At 44.9% G+C, this 26,458-nt stretch overlaps 1 protein-coding gene across 2 annotated transcripts in view; it reads right to left on the reverse strand.

Moving 5' to 3' along the window:
- LOC141117111 (matrix metalloproteinase-18-like) overlaps positions 1-26,458 on the reverse strand; it is a 1,147,747-nt gene that overhangs the window by 1,014,345 nt on the left and 106,944 nt on the right. For both annotated transcript variants that reach the window (XM_073609736.1, XM_073609735.1), the window contains exon 2: positions 13,287-13,437. In XM_073609736.1, coding sequence (XP_073465837.1) covers positions 13,287-13,437 — 151 coding nt within the window. The remainder of the gene's footprint in view (positions 1-13,286; positions 13,438-26,458) is intronic.

Consider the following 26,458-nt stretch of genomic DNA (forward strand, 5'->3'; position numbering starts at 1 on the left):
ACTGTCTGGATAAAGGGGGCCTTGAGAGGTAAGGAAGTCCTCCTCTTCCTCCCTCTGTTCTGCCTCAAGTGCTCTGTCCATTATTCCACGAAGCGTGTGCTCCAACAGGAAGACAAGAGGGACAGTATCACTGATGCATGCATTGTCGCTGCTCACCATCCTCATGGCTCCTCAAATGGTGACAGGACAGTGCATGCATCCTTGATCAGTAGCCACTGGTGTGGCGAAAAAAAGATAAGCTCCCCTGACCCTGTCCTGGTGCCATACTCACACTGGTTCTCATTGATGGCCCTCTGCTGAATGCGCAGCCGCTACAGCATTGGCAACGTTGAGTTCCACCTGGTGGGCATGTCACAGATGAGGCGGTTCTTGGGCAGGTTGCATTCCTTTTGAAGGTCAGCCAGCCGAGCACTGGCATTATATGACCGGCGGAAATGCCCACAGACTTTCCTGGCCTGCCTCAAGAGATCCTGTACAGTAAGCCAGGGTACCTGCACAAGAACCGCTGCACCACCAAATTAAGGACATGAGCCAAACAGGGAACATGGGTCAAGTGTCCCTGTCAGAGGGCGGAGAGGAGGTTGGTGCCATTGTCGCAAACCACCATTCCTGGCTGAAGCTGGCGTGGCATCAACCACCTCTGAACCTGCCCCTGCAGAACTGCCAGAATCTCTGCCCCAGTGTGGCTCCTCTCCCCTAAGCAGACCAACTCAAGCACCGCATGGTATCTTTTTGCCTGAGTGCTTGCGTAGCCCCTAGAATGCCTACGAAGCACCGCTGGTTCCGAGGACAAATCTGCAGAGGAAGAGGCCATAGAGGAAGAAGAAGAGGAGGGGGTGGAGGAGAGAGGTGTGGCAGAATCACCACTACCAGCATTTTGGAGGTGTGGTGGCGGAACAATCTCCAACATTACTGCACCCTGTCCTTCCCAGCTGCCAGCAGGGTTACCCAGTGCCAGTGCGCTGTGAAAGAAAGGTAACGTCCCTGTCCATGCCTGCTGGACCATGAGTCAGCGGTAATATGCACCTTACCACTGACCGCCCTGTCCAACGAGGCCAAGACATTACCTTCCACATGCCGGTAGAGAGCCGGAATTGCCTTTCCGAGAAAAAAAATGGCGTTTGGGAACCTGCCACCGAGGTACCGCACATTCCACAAATGTTCTCGAATGGGGGCAGAGTCTACCAGCTGAAAAGGCAGCAGTTGGAGTGCTAGCAATTTAGCCAAACTAGCATTCAGCCGCTGAGCATGTGGATGGCTGGGACCGAATTTCTTTCCACAGTTTAGCAACTGGGGTAAGGAAATTTGCCTGCTACAATCGGATTTAGGTTTACCACTAGCAGATTGCCCGCAAGTGCTTGGGACACCTAATTCTACACCTTCATTCCTCTCAGTGCAGGTCTCTAAGAGGACTGAAGGTATAATGGGGCTGGCGATCCCAGCTGATGAGGAGCAAGGAGAGGTCCGCCTTTTTCTTTGGTGTGGGTCTTTTAAGTACTAATGCCAATGGACTGCATGGGAGCTCGACATATGTCTGGTCAAGCATGTGGTGCCCAAGTGGCTGCTGTTTTGGCCACGCTTGATACGCTTCAGACATATGTTGCAAATAGCAATGGTGCGATCTGCTGCACATGTCTCAAAAAAAGCCCACACCAAAGAACTTTTGAAAAAACGCGCAGAGTCAGCTGCACGGAGCTCTGCGGTGTGATGCAGTCAGTTGGCTGTCCTTAAGCTGGCCCCTGGAGGGCATCCTGCCTCATTGGAGATGTGCCTCCTCCTCCTCTCTTCTATCAGGCACCCACGTAGAGTTAGTGACCTCATCATCCTCTCCCTCCTCGCCACTGGAGCAAACCTGGCAGTATGCTGCAGCTGGGGGAACATGACTGCCAGTTTCTTGTCCTTCTTGGGCACCCCCTCTCTCTCTGGGCTTACGTTATTGCTTTCATCCTCAACCTGGGTACCATCATCAGAGCCTTCAAAATGCTGCGCATCCTCCTGCAGCAGGTACCCGACACTGTGGTCGAACAGTTTGGGGGACACCTCAGGACATGATGGTGGGGCTAGGAAAGGAGTGACTGATGCCATTGAGGTGATGGAATAGGCTGCTCTGGCAGCTGCATTGGCAGCCAAACTTGTCTTAGCCTGGGTGACAGAGGATGAGGACGGCTTGGTCATCCACTCTACTAACTCTTCTGCATGTTGTGGCTCAACACGGCCAGCTGTCGAAAAAAAGGACAAGCGTGCCCCACGACCACTTGCTGAGTATGCACCATGTCCATGACCAGCACTGTTGGCTGTAGACACAAAGCCTGGTTGCCCTCTTTTAGTAGCCTGTGAGAGTCTGACTTTCCTTGGTGGCCTTCCAGACATGCTGTAAAATTGGATTAGCAAAACACCGCCTGAAGTTTACTGGAAAAATTACACCAGGGATGGCCTGCAGTCAGGTATAGGCTTGGCTAGACTAGAAGTCAGTGGATATATATGAAGGAGAATGCATATATATATTTATGCACTGCAGATCACTGAATCACCTGCCTGCCTGAAAGTGTCATTGAAAACGTACACCAGGAATGGCCTGCAGTCAGGTATAGGCTTGGCTAGACTAGAATGCAGTGGATATATATGTAGGAGACTGTATATATATTTTATGCACTACAGATCACTGAATCACCTGCCTGGCCTGCCTTGCCTGAAAGTGTCTTTGAATACGTACACCAGGAATAGCCTATAGTCAGGTATAGGCTTGGCTAGACGAGAATGCAGTGGATATATATGTAGGAGACAGTATATATATATTTAATGCACTGCAGATCACTGAATCACTTGCCTGCCTGCCTGAAAGTGTATTTGAAAACGTACACCAGCAATGGCCTGCAGTCAGCTATAGGCTTGGCTAGACTGGAATGCAGTGGATATATATATGTTGGAGACTGTATATATATTTAATGCACTGCAGATCATTGAATCACTTGCCTGCCTGCCTGTCTGCCTGAAAGTGTATTTGAAAATGTACACCAGCAATGGCCTGCAGTCAGATATAGGCTTGGCTAGACTGGAATGCAGTGGATATATATATCTTGGAGACTGTATACAGTGGGGACGGAAAGTATTCAGACCCCCTTAAATTTTTCACTCTTTGTTATATTGCAGCCATGTGCTAAAATCATTTAAATTCATTTTTTCCTCCATTAATGTACACACAGCACCCCATATTGACAGAAAAACACAGAATTGTTGACATTTTTGCAGATTTATTAAAAAAGAAAAACTGAAATATCACATGGTCCTAAGTATTCAGACCCTTTGCTCAGTATTTAGTAGAAGCACCCTTTTGATCTAATACAGCCATGAGTCTTTTTGGGAAAGATGCAAAATGTTGTTCACACCTGGATTTGGGGATCCTCTGCCATTCCTCCTTGTAGATCCTCTCTAGTTCTGTCAGGTTGGATGGTAAACGTTGGTGGACAGCCATTTTTAGGTCTCTCCAGAGATGCTCAATTGAGTTTAACCACTTCAGCCCCGGAAGGATTTACCCCCTTCCTGACAGAGCACTTTTTACAATTTGGCACTGCGTCGCTTTAACTGCCAATTGCGCGGTCATGCAATGCTGTACCAAATGAAATTTGCGTTCTTTTCTTCCCATAAATAGAGCTTTCTTTTGATGGTATTTGATCACCTCTGCGGTTTTTATTTTTTGCGCTATAAATGGAAAAATACCGAAAATTTGGAAAAAAATGATATTTTCTACTTTTTGTTATAAAAAAAATCCAATAAACTCAATTTTAGTTATACATTTAGGCCAAAATGTATTCAGTAACATGTCTTTGGTAAAAAAAATGTCAATAAGTGTATATTTATTACAAACTCAAATATTCCACGCTTAGGACAATATTTAAAGAGAACTGCAGCCCCCCCTCAAAAAATGGAAAAACACCAAGGTGAAATCCAAAAAAACTAAAAAACTCTCATGGGGAATGTGGCGCTGTTCAAAAGTGAATGAAATTAAAATAGTGCCCCAGAAAAATTGTTACAATATGTGAGAAGTACTGTAAAAAAATGTGTAAATAGTAAACAAACAGTATGTCATGTGTAAATGCCACATGTGTAAAACATCACTTAATATTATAAAATCAAGTGCAAATGGAGCTGGAGTATAAATAGTCCTAAAAGAAATACATGCACCCAAAAATTAACATAGCAAATATATAAATATGTGCGTAATATTAGTGCTAATTTAAAAATTCCAAAAAAACGCATAAGGTATACCCAAAAAATGCACAATTAGAATCAATGGTGTAATAAATAATTGACGTGATGGTGCACCAAAAATGATCAAAAATAAGATCCAAATGATATAAGTGTCCAAACAAAAATAAAGTTCTATATATATATATAAAAAAAAAAAAAAAATCTGTGAAAAGTGTCTTTGCTTCCAAAGGATCCCGTGTGAATTGTTGTGATTGTTATGTGATCTCCTCCTCTGGAACCCCCAATTGTGTCCCCACTCACCGAAAAGCCCAACACCTGCAGGGGTAATGAGCATATGAATGTAAATCCACTGGCAGAAATCGATCGGTGTCCCCCTCTGTGATTCCACGATCTCCTTCCTGGTTGGGTTACCGCTAGTCCTTTAAAAAAGTCCACCAGAGCGTATCCATATGTGTGGAGAAGAGAGGAGCCTCATAGTGTAAATCCCAATTTTTTTTTATTTAGCCAGTCAGCTTACATTAAAACAAAATAAAATAAAATGAAATAGGTAAATGAATGGTATCTGACTGAGAAGTGACACTGCTCCGCCGGCTAGTGAAGAGCCAATAGCCGAGACAGTAGCGAGGCAGCGGCGTGCGTTCCACAGCCGGACTGCCGGAAACCGGAAGTAAACGAACAACAGCTTACAGCGACGTATGCGTACCAACGAGACCACGCCTTACGCGTTTCGTCATCAAGACGTCATCTGAGGCGCCTCAGATGACGTCTTGATGATGAAACGCGTAAGGCGTGGTCTCCAGCTCCATTTGCACTTGATTTTATAATACTACGTGATGTTTTACACATGTGGCATTTACACATGACATACTGTTTGTTTACTATTTACACATTTTTTTTAGAGTACTTCTCACATATTGTAACAATTTTTCTGGGGCACTATTTTATATTCATTCACTTTTGAACAGCGCCACATTCCCCACAAGAGTTTTTTAAGCGTATATTTATTGGTTTGCGCAAAAGTTATAGCGTCTACAAACTAGGGTACATTTTCTGGAATTCACACAGCTTTTAGTTTATGACTGCCTATGTCATTTCTTGAGGTGCTAAAATGACAGGGCAGTACAACCCCCCCCCCCAAATGACCCCATTTTGGAAAGTAGACACCCCAAGGAAATTGCTGAGAGGCATGTTGAGCCCGTTGAATATTAATTTTTTTTGTCCCAAGTGATTGAATAATGACAAAAAAAAAAATTTACAAAAAGTTGTCACTAAATGATATATTGCTCACACAGGCCATGGGCAAATGTGGAATTTCACCCCAAAATACATTTAGCTGCTTCTCCTGAGTATGGGGATACCACATGTGTGGGACTTTTTGGGAGCCTATCCGCGTACGGGGCCCCGAAAACCAATCACCGCCTTCAGGATTTCTAAGGGTGTAAATTTTTGATTTCACTCCCCACTACCTATCAAAGTTTTGAAGGCCATAAAATGCCCAGATGGCACAACCCCCCCCCCCCCAAATGACCCCACTTTGGAAAGTAGACACCCCAAGCTATTTGCTGAGAGGCATATTGAGTCCATGGAATATTTTATATTTTGACACAAGTTGCGGGAAGGTGACTTTTTTTTTTTTTTGCACAAAGTTGTCACTAAATGATATATTGCTCACACAGGCCATGGGCATATGTGGAATTGCACCCCAAAATACATTTAGCTGCTTCTCCTGAGTATGGGGATATCACATGTGTGGGACTTTTTGGGAGCCTAGCCACGTACGGGGCCCTGAAAACCAATCACTGTCTTCAGGATTTCTAAGGGCGTAAATTTTTGATTTCACTCCTCACTACCTATCACAGTTTTGAAGGCCATAAAATGCCCATATGGCACAACCCCCCCAAATTACCCCATTTTGGAAAGTAGACACCCCAAGCTATTTGCTGAGAGGCATGGTGAGTATTTTGCAGCTCTCATTTGTTTTTGAAAATGAAGAAAGACAAGAAAAAAAATGTTTTTTTTCTTTTTTCAATTTTCAAAACTTTGTCACAAAAAGTGAGGTCTGCAAAATACTCACTATACCTCTCAGCAAATAGCTTGGGGTGTCTACTTTCCAAAATAGGGTCATTTGGGGGGGGGGGTTTGTGCCACCTGGGCATTCCATGGCCTCCGAAACTGTGATAGGCAGTGAAGAGTGAAATCAAAAATTTACGCCCTTAGACCCTGAAGGTGGTGCTTGGTTTTCGGGGTCCCGTACACGGCTAGGCTCCCAAAAAGTCTCACACATGTGGTATCTCCGTACTCAGGAGAAGCAACAGAATGTATTGGGGTGTAATTTCACATATTCTCATGGCATGTTTGAGCAATATATCATTTAGTGACAACTTTGTGCAAAAAAAAAAGAAATGTGTCTTTTTTCCCGCAACTTGTGTCACAATATAAAATATTCCATGGACTCGACATGCCTCTCAGCAAATAGCTTGGGGTGTCTACTTTCCAAAATGGGGTCATTTGGGGGAGTTTTGAACTGTCCTGGCATTTATGCACAACATTTAGAAGCTTATGTCACACCCACTCTTCTAACTACTTGAAGACAAAGCCCTTTCTGACACTTTTTGTTTACATTAAAAAATTATTTTTTATTGCAAGAAAATTACTTTGAACCCCCAAACATTATATAATTTTTTTAAAGCAAATGCCCTACAGATTAAAATGGTGGGTGTTTAATTTTTTTTTCACACAGTATTTGCGCAGCGATTTTTCAAACGCATTTTTTGGGGAAAAAACACACTTTTTTAAATTTTAATGCACTAAAACACACTATATTGCCCAAATGTTTGATGAAATAAAAAAGATGATCTTAGGCCGAGTACATGGATACCAAACATGACATGCTTTAAAATTGCGCGCAAACGTGCAGTGGCAACAAACTAAATACATTTTTAAAAGCTTTTAAAAGCCTTTACAGGTTACCACTTTAGATTTACAGAGGAGGTCTACTGCTAAAATTACTGCCCTCGATCTGACCTTCGCGGTGATACCTCACATGCATGGTGCAATTGCTGTTTACATTTGACGCCAGACCGACACTTGCGATCCCATTTGCGCGAGAGCAGGGGGGGACAGGGGTGCTTTTTTTTTTTTTCTTTAGTATTTTTTTGCTTTTTTATCTTATTTTTAAACTGTTCCTTTCATTTTACCCTCATTTTAACACTTATACGGTGATCACTGGTGAAAGGGTTAACTAGGGGACAATCAAGGGGTTAAAACCTTTATTAGGTAGCATATGGGGGTCCCTGATGCTATAAAACGTTGACGGCGAACCTATATATTTACCTCCCTAACTAGTGTCACCAGTGACACTAATACAGCAATCAGAAAAACAATCGCTTAGTGACACTGGCGACGGGGGTTGATCAAAGGGTTAAAACTTTATTAGGGGGGGTTAGGGGGGTATCCTAGACCTAAAGGGAGCTAACACTAACTGCCCTACCACTTCTAACTGTCACAAACTGACACCAATGCAGTAATCAGAAAAAAAAAACTGCTTGGTGTCACTGTGACGGGGGGGTGATTAGGGGGTGATCAGGGGGTGATCGGGGGGTGATGGGGGGTGTAAAGTGTGCCTGGTGTGTTTTACTGTATGTGTATGTGTTGTGCACTCACATCGATGTCTTCTCTCCTCGGCGCCGGAACGGAAAATACCGAGCCGAGGAGCGATGACATCACTTCCTCTGCCGCTGTTTACTATACAGCAGCAGAGGAAGATTGCCATTGGCTGGGGGCGATCGCAGCACAGATCACTCGGGGACAGAAGCCAACCGCCTCGGGCACCGGGGGGTCCGATCAGACCCCCCGCCCGCGGGAGGCAAGTAACGTACCCGTACGTTACTTTACCTGCCCGTGCCATTTTGCCGCAGTATATCTGCGTGAGGCGGTCAACAAGTGGTTAAGTCAGGGCTCTGGCTGGGCCATTCAAGAACAGTCACAAAGTTGTTGTGAAGCCACTCCTTCGTTATTTTAGCTGTGTACTTAGGGTCATTGTCTTGTTGAAAGGTAAACCTTCGGCCCAGTCTGAGATCCTGAGCACTCTGGAGAAGGTTTTTGTCTAGGATATCCCTGTACTTGGCCGCATTCATCTTTCCCTCGATTGCAACCAGTCGTCCTGTCCCTGCAGCTGAAAAACACCCCAACAGCATGATGCTGCCACCACCATGCTTCACTGTTGGGACTGTATTGGACAGGTAATGAGCAGTGCCTGGTTTTCTCCACACATACCTCTTAGAATTAAGGCCAAAAAGTTCTATTTTGGTCTCATCAGACCAGAGAATCTTATTTCTCACCATCTTGGAGTTCTTCTGGTGTTTTTTAGCCAACTCCATGCGGGCTTTCATGTGTCTTGCACTGAGGAGAGGCTTCCGTCAGGCCACTCTGCCATAAAGCAACGACTGGTGGAGGGCTGCAGTGATGGTTGACTTGCTACAACTTCCTCCCATCTCCCAACTGCATCTCTGGAGCTCAGCCACAGTGATCTTTGGGTTCTTCTTTACCTCTCTCACCAAGGCTCTTCTCCCCCGATAGCTCAGTTTGGCCGGACAGCCAGCTCTAGGAAGGGTTCTGGTCATCCCAAACATCTTCCGTTTAAGGATTATGGAGGCCACTGTGCTCTTAGGAACCTTAAGTGCAGCAGACATTTTTTTTGTAACCTTGGCCAGATCTGTGCCTTGCCACAATTCTGTCTCTGAGCTCTTCAGGCAGTTCCTTTTGACCTCATGATTCTCATTTGCTCTGACATGCACTGTGAGCTGTAAGGTCTTATATAGACAGGTGTGTGGCTTTACTAATTAAGTCCAATCAGTATAATCAGCTGGACTCAAATGAAGGTGTCGATCCATCTCAAGGATGATCAGAATAAATGGACAGCGCCTGAGTTAAATATATGAGTGTCACAGCACAGGGTCTGAATACTTAGGACCATGTGATATTTCAGTTTTTCTTTTTTATTAAATCTGCAAAAATGTCAACAATTCTGTGTTTTTCCGTCAATACGGTGTGTTGTGTGTACATTAATGAGGAAAAAAATTAACTTAAATGATTTTAGCAAATGGCTGCAATATAACAAAGAGTAAAAAATTTAAGGGGGTCTGAATACTTTCTGTCCCCACTATATATATTTAATGCACTGCAGATCACTGAATCACTTGCCTGCCTGCCTGCCTGAAAGTGTATTTGAAAACGTACACCAGCAATGGCCTGCAGTCACATATAGGCTTGGCTAGACTAGAATGCAGTGGATATATATGTTGGAGACTGTATATATTTAATGCACTGCAGATCACTGAATCATTTGCCTGCCTGCCTGCCTGCCTGCCTGAAAGTGTATTTGAATATGTACACCAGGAATGGCCTTCAGTCAGATCTAGCTACACCGGATACAGTGTGTGTGTGTGTGTGTATATATATATATATATATATATATATATATATATATATATATATATGTATATTACACTAAATACACTGCAGCTAACTGAATCAACTGACTGCCTGAAGTATAATAGAAACAGTACACCAGGAACGGTCTGCAGTGAGTTCTAGCTAAACTGGATACAGTGTGTGTATATATATATATATATATATATATATATATATATACAAAGCCAGGATGTATATATGTACTAAATACACTGCAGCTAACTGAATCAACTGCCTGCCTGAAGTATATTAGAAACAGTACACCAGGAACGGTCTGCAGTGAGGTCTAGTTAAACTGCATACAGTGGATATATATATATATATATATATATATATATATATATATATATATATATACCAGTCTGACTGTGTATATATATATATATATTACACTGCAGCTAACTGAATAATCTGCCTGCCTGTTCAATCTAAATGACACTCTCTCTCCGTCCACGCCAACGACACACTACACGAGGCCGAGGTGCAGACGGCCTTATATAGTGTGGGGCATGGACTTAGTCCCCCTGAGCTATGATTGGCAAAAGGCACCTTGCCGGCTTCTTCTTCCCCCCGCTTCTTCCTCCATCTTCCTACGCTTCTTCCTCCGGTCTTCTCCATCTTCCTCTGGCTCCGGTCTTTCTCCTCCGCCGCTCCACCGACCTGCTATGAAAACGAACCTCCTCCGATGCTGTGGCCAGCCGATCTGTCCGCTTCCATAGCGCCCATTTCATATATAACCATGGGGCGTGGCCGCTGGATGGTGTCATCAGGAGACCCCACCCCTTGTGGGGCGGGGTCCCAGAGTCACGTCATCCTCCCCATCACAGCATCGGAGGAGGTTTGTTTTTTGAATGTTCAGCGGGAGCGGCGGAGGAGAAAGACCAGTGGACGGACCGGGGGAAGAAGAAGCCGGAGGAAGAAGCCAGGAAAGAAGAAGAGCTATTTTAACATAAAGGAATTGTCAAAAACTGGCTATTGTCTTTTGTCACATTTTACTGCTTTTTTTGGTGAATGTGTAGGGGTACAATGTACCCAATACCCATTCACATAGGGAGGGGCCGAGATCTTGGGGTCCCCTTATTAAAGGAGGCTTCCAGATTCCGATAAGCCCCCCTGCCCGCAGACTCCCACAACCACTGGGCAAGGGCTGTGGGGATGAGGCCCTTGTCCCCATCAACATGGGGACAAGGTGTTTTGGGGGGGACCCCAAAGCACCCTCCCCATGTTAAGGGCATGTGGCCTGGTATGGTTAAGGAGGAGGGGGGTGCTCTCTCGCCCCCCCTCTTTTCCTGCGGCCTGCCAGGTTGCATGCTCAGATAAGGATCTGGTATGGATTTTGGGGGGACTCTCACACCAATTTTTTTTTATTTTGGTGCAGGGTTCCTCTTAATATCCATACCAGACTTGAAGGGCCTGGTATGGACTGGTGGGGGGAACCTGCGCCGTTTTTTTCTTTAATTTTGATTCTATATTGCTGGAAACCGGCAATACATTACAGCCGCAAGCAATTTTAAATGAAATTTTTTCCTTTAGAAATGTAATTTTTCTGTGGTACATTAATAAACATGGGAAAGATGCGCTACTTTACAGGCATACTACAGACACCCCCCAGGCACAATATTTAAAGGAATTTTTCATTTTTAATGTTTCACTTTAAGCATTATTAAAATCACTGCTCCCGAAAAGAACTTGCATATAAGCCTTCAGTGAGAACTTTGGATTTTGCAGATTTGAGCCCCATTGACTTCCACTATTCTCGCATATGTGATCTGACAGGCATGTTTGCCCGCAATAGCGCTGCTTTCCATTTGCATTATCGCTCAGTTTCTGAGAGTTGAAGTCTTACTTGGCCTTATTTGGGCGCTATTTTCTGGAACTGCAGGATCATTTTTCAGCGCTATAGTAAATGACCCCCACAGTGACCTCTTTAGACTGCCACACAGCATCCTTTAGATATACAGTTAAAACTTGGTTTGAGAGTAACTTGGTTTGACTTGATATACAAGTGATGTCTTGATATACAAGTAGCGTCATGTCAAAACTGAGTATAAAAGAAACGAGAGGTGCAGTAGCAATATGGTTACATCTAATGAAGGTACAACATTTAGCTACTTACATGGTTGATAATTAAAACAGGCACATCTAAGTATGCAGACAACCGGGGTAAAGCTGTCCACATAGACCATCCTCCGTACCGCCATCAACGTCATCCCTTCCATGCTGCGCTCCACGAGCGCTTCAAGCCTCGCTTTCAGATTGCTTTACCCCGGATGCCTGCATACTTAGATGTGCCTGTTTTAATCATGAATTATGTGAGTTGCTCCCTTAATGACCAAGTCATTTTTTGCGATACGGCACTGTGTCACTTTGACTGACAATTACGCGGTCATGCGATGTTGTACCCAAACAAAATTTATGTCCTTTTTTTCCCATAAATAGAGCTTTCTTTTGGTGGTATTTGATCACCTCTGCAGTTTTTATTTTTTGTGCTATAAACAAACAAAGAGGGCAAATTTTGAAAAAAAAAAGGATTTTTTTTTTACTTTTGCTATAGTACATATCCAAAAAAAAAATGTATTCATCAGTTTAGGCCGATATATATTCTTCTACATATTTTTGGTAAAAAAAAAAATCGCAATAGGTGTATATTGATCGGTTTGCATGTCTACAAATTAGGAGATAGAGTTAGGGGCTTATATTTTTTTATTGTTTTTACTACTAATGGCAGCAATCTGCGATTTTTAGTGGGACTGCAACATAAAGGCGGACAAATCTGACCCCAAATTACATTTTATGGGGACCAGTGACATTATTACATTGATCAATGCTAAAAAAAATGCACTGATCAATGTAAAAATATCACTAGCAGGGAAGGGGTTAACACTAGGGGGCGATCAAGGGGTTAAGTGTCTTCCCTGGGTGTGTTCTAACTGCAGGGGGGATGGGCTACCAGTGATATGACAGAGATCACTGGGAACAGTAGATCTCTGACATGTAGCACTAGGCAGAACAAGGAAATGCCTTGTTTACATCTGCCTGTGTACAAGGCAATCACAGGTCGCCGACAGAGTTCGAGTTCACCGCCCAACCCGCGGGCACACTACCGCAGCATACAGTGGGAGCACGCCGACCCGCCAGCAACAGCGTCTGCACTAGCCTCCGTACAGCTACGGCGATTCAGGCAGGAGTGCCATACCGTCGCCGTGTAACGACAGCGGGCGGTAGGGAAGTGGTTAAATGTAACCATATTGCTACACTTAGAGGCGCCTCTCTTCTCTTTTATACCCTGTAGCTCCCTTGTGGAGGCTGCCATTTGTGGACATTTTATGGTTACACAACCTATCACATTGCTATAATATTATTTATGGACTATAAACCGAAAGACCCATGAATAAATGGTTGTGGAACGAATCATCTGAGTTTCCATTATTTCTTATGTGAAAATTCGCTTTGATATACAAGTGCTTTGGATTACAAGCATGTTTCCGGAACAAATTATGCTGGCAATCCAAGGTTTTACTGTACTTTAGCTTGAAATTTGACTAATGGAGCTATGCTATATAATTTTGAAAGCCATGAAGCATACAGTAAGTCTGTTACCTTACCTGTTACTTTCAGTCCATTTTGTCTCTGAAACCATTCCAGACCACTAATAAACTCTTCAGGAAGCTGATGTTCTGAAATACATGGTGTGTCAGGAACAGCATAGTCAGTGAAGTTTTCATCAGGAAGATATCCAAAGTCTATCAGATATTCCTGGTGGAAAGAAATGTGCAGACTAGTCAAATAAGTAAAAACCAGGTTCAAAACAATATAAATATGTACAGCAGCATTGTTTTACATTTTTTATAGATAGCTTAGCAAGACTGACACTGTAAATTTTTTTTGTATGTAGTGCTAGCCCCCTGAAGGCCCGCAAGTTTCTCTTCCCAACTTGGTGTAGAAGCAGCCAGGCACACTCTTGCCTTATGAGAAGTTTATGTGTAATCTCCATTAGCAACCGTAAATATACAGTATATATATATATATATATATATATATATATATATATATATATATATACATTTTTTTGTGGTATAAGATATCTTGTTTTGTTTTTACTAATGGTACGGGAACACGGTCAGGCTTTAGTATAAGAACTTAATTGATTTACCAGTTCCTTTTGAAGTGCAGGAATGTTAGATGTGTGAAACACTAAAGGATAAACAGACAAGACAGGGGGCTTCCATCATAACAAATGTAGAGTGTGGTGGTCTCATCCCTTGTAAAATGAACCACAGAAAAAGAGATCCCCCTTTAATGGGACTTTAACAGGCCACCACCTCTTAGGGTAAAAATTGAATTTTATAGAAATACTTAAAAAAGACATAGAAGCGTCTATAACATACAAGATAAAAAGTCATTCCATACTTAGTAAATACAGAATCAGATCACAAAATGTATACAGGGTGAAAAAGGTAGATATACTCTCACAGGGGTGGTGTGCCCCGATACCCGATGCGTTTCCGGTATTCTGGTACCTTCATCAGGAGTTTGAGAGTTGTAGGTATTTTGTACATATATGGATTCCTACGGAATGATTCTGTGTTCAGATAGCACCCATAGACCCTATGATCAGATAACGTGTTTTTTGCCAGACCATGGCTATATGAGAATCATACATGTATTGGGTTACCGATATCAAGAACATGTAAAGGGTGAGCCAACTAGGGAAAAAAGTTCAATCGAACCAATGGCCAGCCGGCTGTGTGCCTGAAGGATCAATGTCTTAGGGCAATCCCATAATGGTAGGCTCCTATTGAAAACCCTCAAAGTGTACGGGTCCAGTGAGGGGTCCTTTCACCTGTCAGTGCTTAAAGGATAAAGGGCCCTCAAGGTGCTGCCTCAATCAAAATGCAATAGTAAAGATACCCCGGTGATTCTCCAAGTAAAAAAGTGGGGGAGAGAAGAATGGGATGGGAGCTTTCGGTAAGAATCATAACTGTAACTCAAAAATAAAAAGCCTGATTGAGCTCAACCATCCCATACAATAAACCAATTAACACAACTCACTGTACATATCAGAAAATACAAAAGTTTTATTAATGTCAAGCAATTGGAAATACCAACGTTAAAATCGGTAACACACAGACAATAACATACATATTAAAAACATCACGATCACCTCCTGAAAACATGTATGAGACCACAATTGTAAACATCAAAATTATACAGTATTTCACAAAAGTGAGTGTAACGCAGGGGTTTACCAGAGTTATTACTGGATGGTGTGTTGTTCCTTAGGTGGGGGAATGGCTCCCTCTAGTGGCTGCTACAACTGTGCATTATGGACTGTGTAGTTTAATAAGGAAGTGACTTATCTGTTTCAGGCTGGGAACTACTTACCCACAATGCCCCGTTCACCTACCCACAATGCCAGGTGACAGAATAGCCTGCTGAGTAGGCCAATAAAAGGGGTAGTGCGGCCATGCTTCCCTCTCTTCTTCCCTGGAAGCCATTGGAGACCTGCTTGCAGGGAGAGGTCTGTGTGTGTCCGACGGGCTGCGGCCTACAAGGCTCGGAGCAGAATCGGCTTGGCCTCTGAGGAGCTTCGGAGCACAGTCAGCTGGACCAGCGTGCAGATGGACCAGAGAGCCCAGGATTTCTGAAGTTTTACGGCATCACAGTCATCAGTAGGAGCGACGCGGTGTGACGGCGACAGCTTGGACCGGACTGAGATACCAGGAGTAGAACTTTGCAAGCATCTGGACCTGGTGTGGTGAGCAGGGCACTTGCCCGATCTATAGAGTGCACTGTTGCTGTGTTGCAAAGTTACAGACGGCTGGTGGGATTTGTAGTCCTACAAAAGTATTCTCATTCAGCCATAGTTCACACACAGTGGAACTGCAGGATTGCTGTCCATGTGCTATAAGTTAATGTTACAACACATCCACCGCTAAGGAGGAGTACTAATTGCCACAATTATACAACTATCAAAGCATTACTCACTATACAACCTACAATTACTTGTTTCACTATCTGGATTATAAATACTGCAGTCTAATAAGCTAGCTGAAGAAAGAAGACGACAATAGACTTTTACCTGTGGTTATATAGCATTATAACCCACTTTAGCAAAATTGAGAAGTGCATTGCAACCTAAGGGAGCCCAAGAGTAGGCGAGATAAATATCTGTATTGTATTATCCTATTGTATTACACCTGATGTTGCATTATTAATTTGGTGCGTGCATGCTCTGAGGCGGAAGTGGGAAAGTGCTCAGTGTCAAGGTTTTGCTATACTGAGCATAAATCCCAGTTACCGCCTGTCTGCATATTCAAAGCAAGTGACCATCAAAGTTTTGGGTCCACACATGCACACCTTGATTGATGTTACTTTCACTCTGTATATCAGAATTTTCACTATGTCTAATATGTGAACAAGTTTTCCAGTAAACTGTTTGTTGGTTAAGTTACTACACGTGTGAGACTCTATTACATCATTACAGCTGGTGGAGTAGCGGATATCCAGGTAACGGTAAATATACAATATATGGTGTTACAACTGTGTTGCTTTGTATCATTAGGTATTGCATTAACACTACCATACAGTTGTGCCTAGGGGGTTGAGTCCAATTCTCTGGGGCAGAGTGTAGGCCCAATTAATTATCAGCAGCTCCTTAGGGGGTCAGTGCTACACAAGGGGGCTCGTCTGGGATTTCTGCGACTCTGCAATCAAACCCCCCCCCCCAAGGGGGTGCCCCTATTGGCACCAGAATGGACCCTGCCACTGTGGTTCAATGGTGCGAAGCAGAAGGCACCCGCTCAGAAGTGAGCATGGCTATTGAGCTCCCTGGAGAGGATTGGGAGGAAGAACAGATCAGTAAAGTTGTGAAGGCACTGTCCCCGGACCGAAAGGCATGGGTGATTGCCGTCAGGCCAGACCAGGGGACCTCTCGCACTCATGCACTGTTGGACTGGAGAAAGGGGGAACCTGAGAGCTTCAAAGGCAAAAGTGTGCAACTGAGCAACAAAACAAAGTTTTACATAACACACCCGAAGATTCCAGACGGGGGTTCTATCAGCTCCATTCAAGCGGGGTCAGCTACAGGGACAGTTCCATCCCAGTCGTCACTGGCCATGATTGGGCTGGAGTTCTTTACAGCCATGGGGGGCTTTGTGTCAAAATGCTAGAGGAGTAATCCAATATGTGTAGACGTTGGATATCGGAAGTTGAGGATTTTCTCTGGAAAACAGCCGGTGCCAAATGGGGAGGAAGAGTTCGAAGCATGGTTAGAACAGGCCATGCAGGCCTTAGATGAGTGGGATCTGCCAGAGGCCCAAAAGAAGCAACACATTAGCGAGAGTTTGCGAGGAGCCGCGGCTGAGGCCATTAGGAACTTGAGATTTAGCAACACAACTTGTACAGCTTACGATTACCTGACTATGTAACAAGAGGAGTTCGGGAGGCCAGAGAAGGCAACTGACCTGATCTATCAATTTGAACATACTCTTCAACGCCAAGGTGAACGCCTATCAGAATACATCAGATGGTTTGATAGGATGCTATACCAGATTGTGCTAAAAAAAGGAATAACACACTCTGCCATAGATCAGGCCAGAATACAGCAAATCCTGAAGGGAGCGCTACGCTCTGACCCAGTCTGGCTTCAGCTGAGGACATCAGTGGTAGGGATGAGCCAAACACCCCCCGGTTTGGTTCGCACCAGAACCTGCGAACGGACCAAAAATTTGCATGAACGTTAGAACCCCATTGAAGTCTATGGGGCTCAAACGTTCAAAATCAAAAGTGCTAATTTTAAAGGCTAATTTGCATGGTATTGTCCTAAAAAGGGTTTGGGGACCCGGGTCCTGCCCCAGGGGACATGTATCAATGCAAAAAAAAATTTTAAAACGGCTGTTTTTTCGGGAGCAGTGTTTTAATGATGCTTAAAGTGAAAAAAAAAGTGAAACGTTCTTTTAAATATCGTACCTGGGGGGTGTCTATAGTATGCCTGTAAAGTGACGCAGGTTTCCCATGCTTAGAACAGTCCCTACACAAAATGACATTTTTAAAGTAATAAAAGTAATTTAAAACGGCTTTAATGTAATGTCCGGTCCCGATAATATGGATGAAAATCAGTGACACAAACGGCATGGGTACCCCCCCCCCAGTCCATTACCAGGCCCTTTGGGTCTTGTATGGATATTAAGGGGAACCCCGCACCAAAATTAAAAAAAGGAAAAGCGTAGGTCCACAGGCCCTCTGAACAGCAGTAAACAGGCAGTACAAACAAGACAGGGCCTGTAGGTTTGTTGTTAAGTAGAATCTGTTTGTAATTTTGAACTGGTACATTTTTAAAGTGTAGCTCCAGCCAAAAAATCTATTTTTAAGCTTTTTGGAAAACATAGGGAAGGGTTATCACCCCTATGACATTTCTTTTGCTGTCTGTGCACCTCTTCAGAAGATTTTACCTCACTTTCTGTCACAATGACAAATGTTTTTTGACAATATTTGGGTTTTTTAGTGAAACAAGGATTGGTGATAAAGCATCAGTGGAGAGGAGACAGTTTTTTCCATATTAACTCTTACAGGAGAGAATTTCCCTTCCTAGGGGTAGATTTCATCTCAGTTCCTGTTGTCTCCTTCCGTTTGCAAGTAGGAGTCATTTGTAAGTTGGATGTTTGAAAGTAGGGGCCTGCCCTATATACTCTGCAGAAATTGGGGCCTTAGGTGTTGGTGTTGCCACAACACTGTAATAGGGTCAGAAAAATTGGGCCTTTGGTGGTGGTGGTACTGGTGCCACAACACTGTAAGTCCTAACAGTTACTCTTGGTGGGAGCTGGAACAGGCCCTGCTGTGAAATATTAGATCAAGAATTGTAATTACATGCACCTGTTAAACAGGGGCAGAAAAATTGGGCCTTTGGTGGTGGTGGTGGTGGTGCTGGTGCCACAACACTGTAAGTCCTTACACTTACTCTTGGTGGGAGATGAAACAAGCCCTGCTGTGAAATATTAGATCAAGAATTGTAATTACATGTCCCTGTTAAACAGGGGCAGATAAATTGGGCCTTAGGCACTGGTGCCACAGCAAGGCAACCCCTCACAGATACTCTAGTTGGAGCACAGGAATGAGCCCTCCTGCAAAATATTGCATCAAAAATTGTAATTACACGCCCCTCTTAAACAGGGGCTGAAAAATTGGGTCTTAGGCACTGGTGCTGGTGCCACAACACTGTAACCCCTCACAGATACTCTAGTTGGAGCGCAGGAACGAGCCCTGCTGCAAAGTATTCCATCAAAAATTGCAATTACACGCCCCTCTTAAACAGGGGCTAAAAAATTGATCCTTAGGCACTGGTGCTGGTGCCACAACACTGCAACCCCTCACAAATACTTTAGTTGAGTGCAGCAACGAACCCCCCTTGCAAAATATTGCACCAAAAATTGTAATTACACGCCCCTCTTAAACAGGGGCTGAAAAATTGGGCCTTAGCCACTGGTGGCGGCGCCCAGAACCAAAAATATTCTTACAAGCTATCAGCATGATCATTGAGGAGGAAGAGGATAGTCACTCAGTATAACAGGATAGTCACTCAGCATCAGCATAGGCAGTCTTGAAGGGATCTGACATTTCCAAAAAAAAATATTCGGTTACAACAGCATCGGGTGCTTGGTAGCTGGTAGTAATCCAAGACTGATTCATTTTTATGAAGGTCAGTCGATCGACCGAGTCGGTGGACAGGCGCACCCTGTGATCGGTTACAAAACCTCCAGCAGCACTAAATGTGCATTCCGAAAAAATGCTGGATGCAGGACAGGCCAGTAGCTCAATTGCGTACTGTGCAAGCTTTGGCCAGTGATCCATCCTCAAGACCCAGCAACCCAGAGGATTTTCGGTGGGAAAGGTGTCCAAGTCAGATCTTGCCCCTAGGTATTCCTGCACCATGTAAAACAGACGCTGGCGATGGTTGCTGGAACCGATCATACCTTGGGGCTGCGGACTAAAAAATTGTCTGAACGCATCCGTCAGACGGGCCACCTTTTCCACCGCTCCTTCTTTGACTGACTGAAGCCTCAGCAACACGTTGTCCAGGAACAGGAGTTTGTAACCTCCCAGTCCCTGGGAACACATTGCACAGACCTTTCTGCAAGGCCTCCCGAAGATGTTTCATCCTCTGCTCCCTCTGCGACGGCAAGATAAGGTCCGCAACCTTACCCTTGTAAGGTGGATCAAGGAGGGTTGCCAGCCAGTATTGATCCCTCTCCTTGATACCACGAATACGAGGATCCTTCCGCAGGCTGTGCTGGATCAGGGAGGCCATGCAGCTTAGGTTTGCTGAGGCATTCGGTCTGGAGTCCTCTGGGTCACTAAGGATGACATGATCCGCAGCCACCTACTCCCAGCCACGTACAAGTCCATAGGTTTCTTGGGACTGTAAATGATCCCTTAAAGACTGCTGCTGATGCTGAGTGCCAGGCTCCACCTCCATGCTGACACAATCCTCTTCTTCCTCCTCCTCCTCGTCCTGTTCCTGTGTGATTGGCGGGCATGCAGGAACACTGTCTGGATAAAGGGGGCCTTGGAGAGCTAAGGAAGTCCTCCTCTTCCTGCCTCTGTTCTGCCTCAAGTGCCCTGTCCATTATTCCACGCAGCGTGCGCTCCAACAGGTGGACAAGGGGGACAGTGTCACTGATGCATGCATTGTCACTGCTCACCATCCTTGTGGCCTCCTCAAATGGTGACAGGACAGTGCATGCATCCCTGATAGTGGCCCACTGGCGTGGGGAAAAAAACAAGCTCCCCTGAACCTGTTTTGGTGCCATAGTCGCACAGGTACTCATTGATGGCCCTCTGCTGCGTGTGCAGCTGCTGCAGCATGGCCAATGTTGAGTTCCACCTGGTGGGCATGTCACAGATTAGGTAGTTCTTGGGCAGGTTAAATTCCTTTTTGGAGGTCAGCCAGCCGAGCACTGGCATTATATGACCTGCGGAAATGCACACAGACTTTCCTGGCCTGCCTCAGGAGATCCTGTAAGCCCAGGTACCTGCTCAAGAACCGCTGCACCACCAAATTCAGGACGTGAACCAAACAGGGAACATGGGTCAAGTGTCCCTTTCAGGGGGCAGAGAGGAGGTTGGTGCCATTGACGCATACAACCATTCCTGGCTGAAGCTGGTGTGGCATTAACCACCTCTGAGCCTGTCCCTGCGGAGCTGCCACAATCTCTGCCCCAGTGTGGCTCCTGTCCCCTAAGCAAACCAACTCAAGCACAGCATGGCATCTTTTTGCCTGAATGCTTGCGTAGCCCCTTGAACACCTATGGAGCACCACTGGTTCCGAAGACAAATCAGCACAGGAAGAGGCCATGGAGGAAGAAGAAGAGGAGGGTGTGGAGGAGAGGGGTGTGGCAGAATCACCACTAGTAGTATTTTGGAGGCGTGGTGGCGGAACAACCTCCAACACTGCTGCACCCTGTCCTGCTTCCTTCCCAGCTGCCAGAAGAGTCACCCAGTGCACGGTGAAAGATAGGTAGCGTCCCTGTCAATGCATGCTAGACCATGAGTCAGCGGTAATATACACCTTACCGCTGACCGCCCTGTCCAGCGAGGCAAAGACATTGCCTTCCACATGCTGGTAGAGAGCCGGAATGGCCTCCCGTGAGAAAAAGTGGCGTTTGGGAACCTGCCACTGAGGAACCGCACATTCCACAAACTCACTGAAGGGGGCAGAGTCTACCAACTGAAAAGGCAGGAGTTGAAGTGCTAGCAATTTAGCCAAGCTAGCATTCAACCGCTGGGCATGTGGATGGCTAGGAGTGAACTTCTTTTGCCGGTGCAGCAGCTGGGGCAGGGAAATTTGCCTGGTACAATCTGACGTCAGTGTACCGATTGCCCCCAAGTACTTAGCTGTGATACACCTAATTCTACACCTTCATTCCTCTCAGTGCAGGTCTCAGAGAGGATTGAAGGTATAGTGGGGTTGGAAATCCCAGCTGATGAGGAGCAAGGAGAGGTCCTCTTTGTTCTTTGGTGTGGGTCTTTTAGGTACGCTTGCCAACGAACTGCATGGCAGGTCAGCATATGTATGGTCAAGCATGTGGTGCCCAAGCGGGAGATGTTTTGGCCATGCGAGATACTCTTGAGACATATGTTGCAAATAGCAGCGTTGGGATCTGATGCACTCATCTCAAAAAAGGCCCACACCAAAAGAACTTTTGGAATGACGCACAGAGACAGCAGCTCCCTGCATATGCGGAGCTCTGCGGTGTGATGCAGTCGGTGTGCTGTCCTTAACCTGGCCCCTAGAGGGCATCCTGCCTCGTTGGTGATGTGCCTCTTCCTCCTCCTCTTTCCTATCAGGCACCCACGTGGAATCAGTGACCTCATCATCCCCTTCCTCCTCATCACTGGAGCAAAGCTGGCAGTATGCTGCAGCTGGGGCAACATGACTGCCAGATTGCTGTCCTTCTTGGGCACCCCCTCTCTGGGCTCACGTTACTGCCTTCCTCTAGCTGGGTACCATCATCAGAGCCTTCAAAACGCTGGGCATCCTCCTGGAGCATGTACCCAACACTGTGGTCAAACAGTTCGGGGGACTCCTCAGGAGGACATGGTGGGGCTAGGGAAGGAGTGACTGATGCCATTGAGCCGAGGGAAGAGGCCGCTTGGCAGCTGCTTTGCCAGACAAAGTACCCTGAGCCTGTGTGAGAGAGGATGAGGAGGATGAGGACAGCTTTGTCATCCACTCTACCAAGTCTTCCGCATGTTGTGGCTCAACGCGGCCAGCTGCTGAAAAAAAGGACAAGCGTGTCCCACGGTCACGTGCTGATGAGGATGCACCATCTCCACGACCAGCACTGTTACCTCTAGACACAGAGCCTGCTTGCCCTCTTTTATTGGCTTGTGACTGTCTGCCTCTCCTTGTTGGCCTTCCAGATATACTAATGGCCTGCAGTGAGATGTAGCTGCACAAAGCTGGGATGTATATATATACTGATACTGCAGCTAGCAGAATCAACTGCCTGTCTGTAGTATTATTAGTATGAGAACACCAGCAATTGTCTTCAGGTAGCTTTAGGTGCACACTGTGCAGAGGACGAAGTACACTAACTGTAAATACTGTAGCTGCCTGCCTGTGGTATTAATAGGATCAGAAGAACACCACCAATTTTCTTCAGGTAGCTTTAGGTGCACACTGTGCAGAGGACACAGTACACTAACTGTAAATACAGTAGCTGCCTGCCTGTGGTATTAATAGGATCAGAAGAACACCACTAATTTTCTCCAGGTAGCTTTAGGTGCACACTGTGCAGAGGACACAGTACACTAACTGTAAATACTGTAGCTGCCTGCCTGTGGTATTAATAGGAGCAGAACAACAGCAATTGTCTCCAGGCACACTGTGCAGAGGACGCACTACACTAACTGTAAATACAGTAGCTGCCTGCCTGTGGTATTAATAGGATCAGAAGAACACCACTAATTTTCTTCAGGTAGCTTTAGGTGCACACTGTGCAGAGGACACAGTACACTAACTGTAAATACTGTAGCTGCCTTTCTGTGGTATTAATAGGAGCAGAACAACAGCAATTGTCTCCAGGTAGCTGTAGGTGCACACTGTGCAGAGGACACACTACACTAACTGTAAATACTGTAGCTGCCTGCCTGTGGTATTAATATAGGATCAGAAGAACACCAGCAATTTTATTCAGGTAGCTTTAGGTGCACACTGTGCAGAGGACACAGTACACTAACTGTAAATACTGTAGCTGCCTGCCTGTGGTAATAATATAGGATCAGAAGAACACCACCAATTTTATTCAGGTAGCTTTAGGGGCACACTGTGCACAGGACACAGTACACTAACTGTAAATACTGTAGCAGCCTGCCTGTGGTATTAATATAGGATCATAAGAACACCACCAATTTTATTCAGGTAGCTTTAGGTGCACACTGTGCAGGGGACACAGTACACTAACTGTAAATACTGTAGCTGCCTGCCTGTGGTATTAATATAGGATCAGAAGAACACCACCAATTTTATTCAGGTAGCTTTAGGTGCACACTGTGCAGATGACACAGTACACTAACTGTAAATACTGTAGCTGCCTGCCTGTGGTATTAATAGGATCAGAACAACACCACTCATTTTCTTCAGGTAGCTTTAGGTGCAACTGTGCAAAGGACAAAGTACACTAACTGTAAATACTGTAGCTGCCTGCCTGTGGTATTAATAGGAGCAGAACAACAGCAATTGTCTCCAGGTAGCTTTAGGTGCACACTGTGCAGAGGATGCACTACACTAACTGTAAATACTGTAGCTGCCTGCCTGTGGTATTAATATAGGATCAGAAGAACTCCACCAATTTTCTTCAGGTAGCTTTAGGTGCACACTGTGCAGAGGACGCAATACGCTAACTAAATACTGTAGCTGCCTGCCTGTGGTATTAATAAAGGATCAGAAGAACACCACTAATTTTCTTCAGGTAGCTTTAGGTGCACACTGTGCAGAGGACACAGTACACTAACTGTAAATACTGTAGCTGCCTGCCTGTGGTATTAATAGGAGCAGAACAACAGCAATTGTCTCCAGGTAGCTTTAGGTGCACACTGTGCAGAGGACGCACTCCACTAACTGTAAATACAGTAGCTGCCTGCCTGTGGTATTAATAGGATCAGAAGAACACCACTAATTTTCTTCAGATAGCTTTAGGTGCACACTGTGCAAAGGACACAGTACACTAACTGTAAATACTATAGCTGCCTTTCTGTGGTATTAATAGGAGCAGAACAACAGCAATTGTGTCCAGGTAGCTTTAGGTGCACACTGTGCAGAGGACACAGTACACTAACTGTAAATACTGTAGCTGCCTGCCTGTGGTATTAATATAGGATCAGAAAAACACCAGCAATTTTCTTCAGGTAGCTTTAGGTGCACACTGTGCAGAGGACGCAATACACTAACTAAACACTGTAGCTGCCTGCCTGTGGTATTAATAAAGGATCAGAAGAACACCACTAATTTTCTTCAGGTAGCTTTAGGTGCACACTGTGCAGAGGACACAGTACACTAACTGTAAATACTGTAGCTGCCTGCCTGTGGTATTAATAGGAGCAGAACAACAGCAATTGTCTCCAGGTAGCTTTAGGTGCACACTGTGCAGAGGACGCACTCCACTAACTGTAAATACAGTAGCTGCCTGCCTGTGGTATTAATAGGATCAGAAGAACACCATTAATTTTCTTCAGATAGCTTTAGGTGCACACTGTGCAAAGGACACAGTACACTAACTGTAAATACTGTAGCTGCCGTTCTGTGGTATTAATAGGAGCAGAACAACAGCAATTGTCTCCAGGTAGCTTTAGGTGCACACTGTGCAGAGGACACAGTACACTAACTGTAAATACTGTAGCTGCCTGCCTGTGGTATTAATATAGGATCAGAAAAACACCAGCAATTTTATTCAGGTAGCTTTAAGTGCACACTGTGCAGAGGACACAGTACACTAACTGTAAATACTGTAGCTGCCTGCTTGTGGTATTAATAGGAGCAGAACAACAGCAATTGTCTCCAGGTAGCTTTAGGTGCACACTGTGCAGTGGACACAGTACGCTAACTGTGAATACTGTAGCTGCCTGTCTGTGGTATTAATATAGGTTTAGAAGAACACCACCAATTTTATTCAGGTAGCTTTAGGTGCACACTGTGCAGAGGACACAGTACACTAACTGTAAATACTGTAGCTGCCTGCCTGTGGTATTAATATAGGATCAGAAGAACACCACCAATTTTCTTCAGGTAGCTTTAGGTGCACACTGTGCAGAGGACGCAATACACTAACTGTAAATACTGTAGCTGCCTGCTTGTGGTATTAATAGGATCAGAAGAACACCACTAATTTTCTTCAGGTAGCTTTAGGTGCACACTGTGCAGAGGACACAGTACACTAACTGTAAATACTGTAGCTGCCTGCTTGTGGTATTAATAGGATCAGAAGAACACCACTAATTTTCTTCAGGTAGCTTTAGGTGCACACTGTGCAGAGGACACAGTACACTAACTGTAAATACTGTAGCTGCCTTCCTGTGGTATCAATAGGAGCAGAACAACAGCGATTGTCTCCAGGTAGCTTTAGGTGCACACTGTGCAGAGGACGCACTACACTAACTGTAAATATAGCTGCCTGCCTGTGGTATTAATAGGATCAGAAGAACACAACTAATTTTCTTCAGGTAGCTTTAGGTGCACACTGTGCAGAGGACACAGTACACTAACTGTAAATACTGTAGCTGCCTTCCTGTGGTATTAATAGGAGCAGAACAACAGCAATTGTCTCCAGGTAGCTTTAGGTGCACACTGTGCAGAGGACACAGTACACTAACTGTAAATACTGTAGCTGCCTGCCTGTGGTATTAATAGGATCAGAAGAACACCACTCATTTTCTTCAGGTAGCTTTAGGTGCACACTGTGCAGAGGACACAGTACACTAACTGTAAATACTGTAGCAGCCTGCCTGTGGTATTAATAGGAGCAGAACAACAGCAATTGTCTCCAGGTAGCTTTAGGTGCACACTGTGCAGAGGACGCACTCCACTAACTGTAAATACAGTATCTGCCTGCCTGTGGTATTAATAGGATCAGAAGAACACCACTAATTTTCTTCAAGTAGCTTTAGGTGCACACTGTGCAGAGGACACAGTACACTAACTGTAAATTCTGTAGGTGAGCAGAAACTAAAGGCTGTTAGGCCTAAAGAAAAATGGGGAGGGGGGGGGATCTTCCCCAGGGAC

This window comes from Aquarana catesbeiana, linkage group LG13 (assembly GCF_042186555.1).
Source record: "Aquarana catesbeiana isolate 2022-GZ linkage group LG13, ASM4218655v1, whole genome shotgun sequence".
Taxonomy (NCBI): Eukaryota; Metazoa; Chordata; class Amphibia; order Anura; family Ranidae; genus Aquarana; species Aquarana catesbeiana.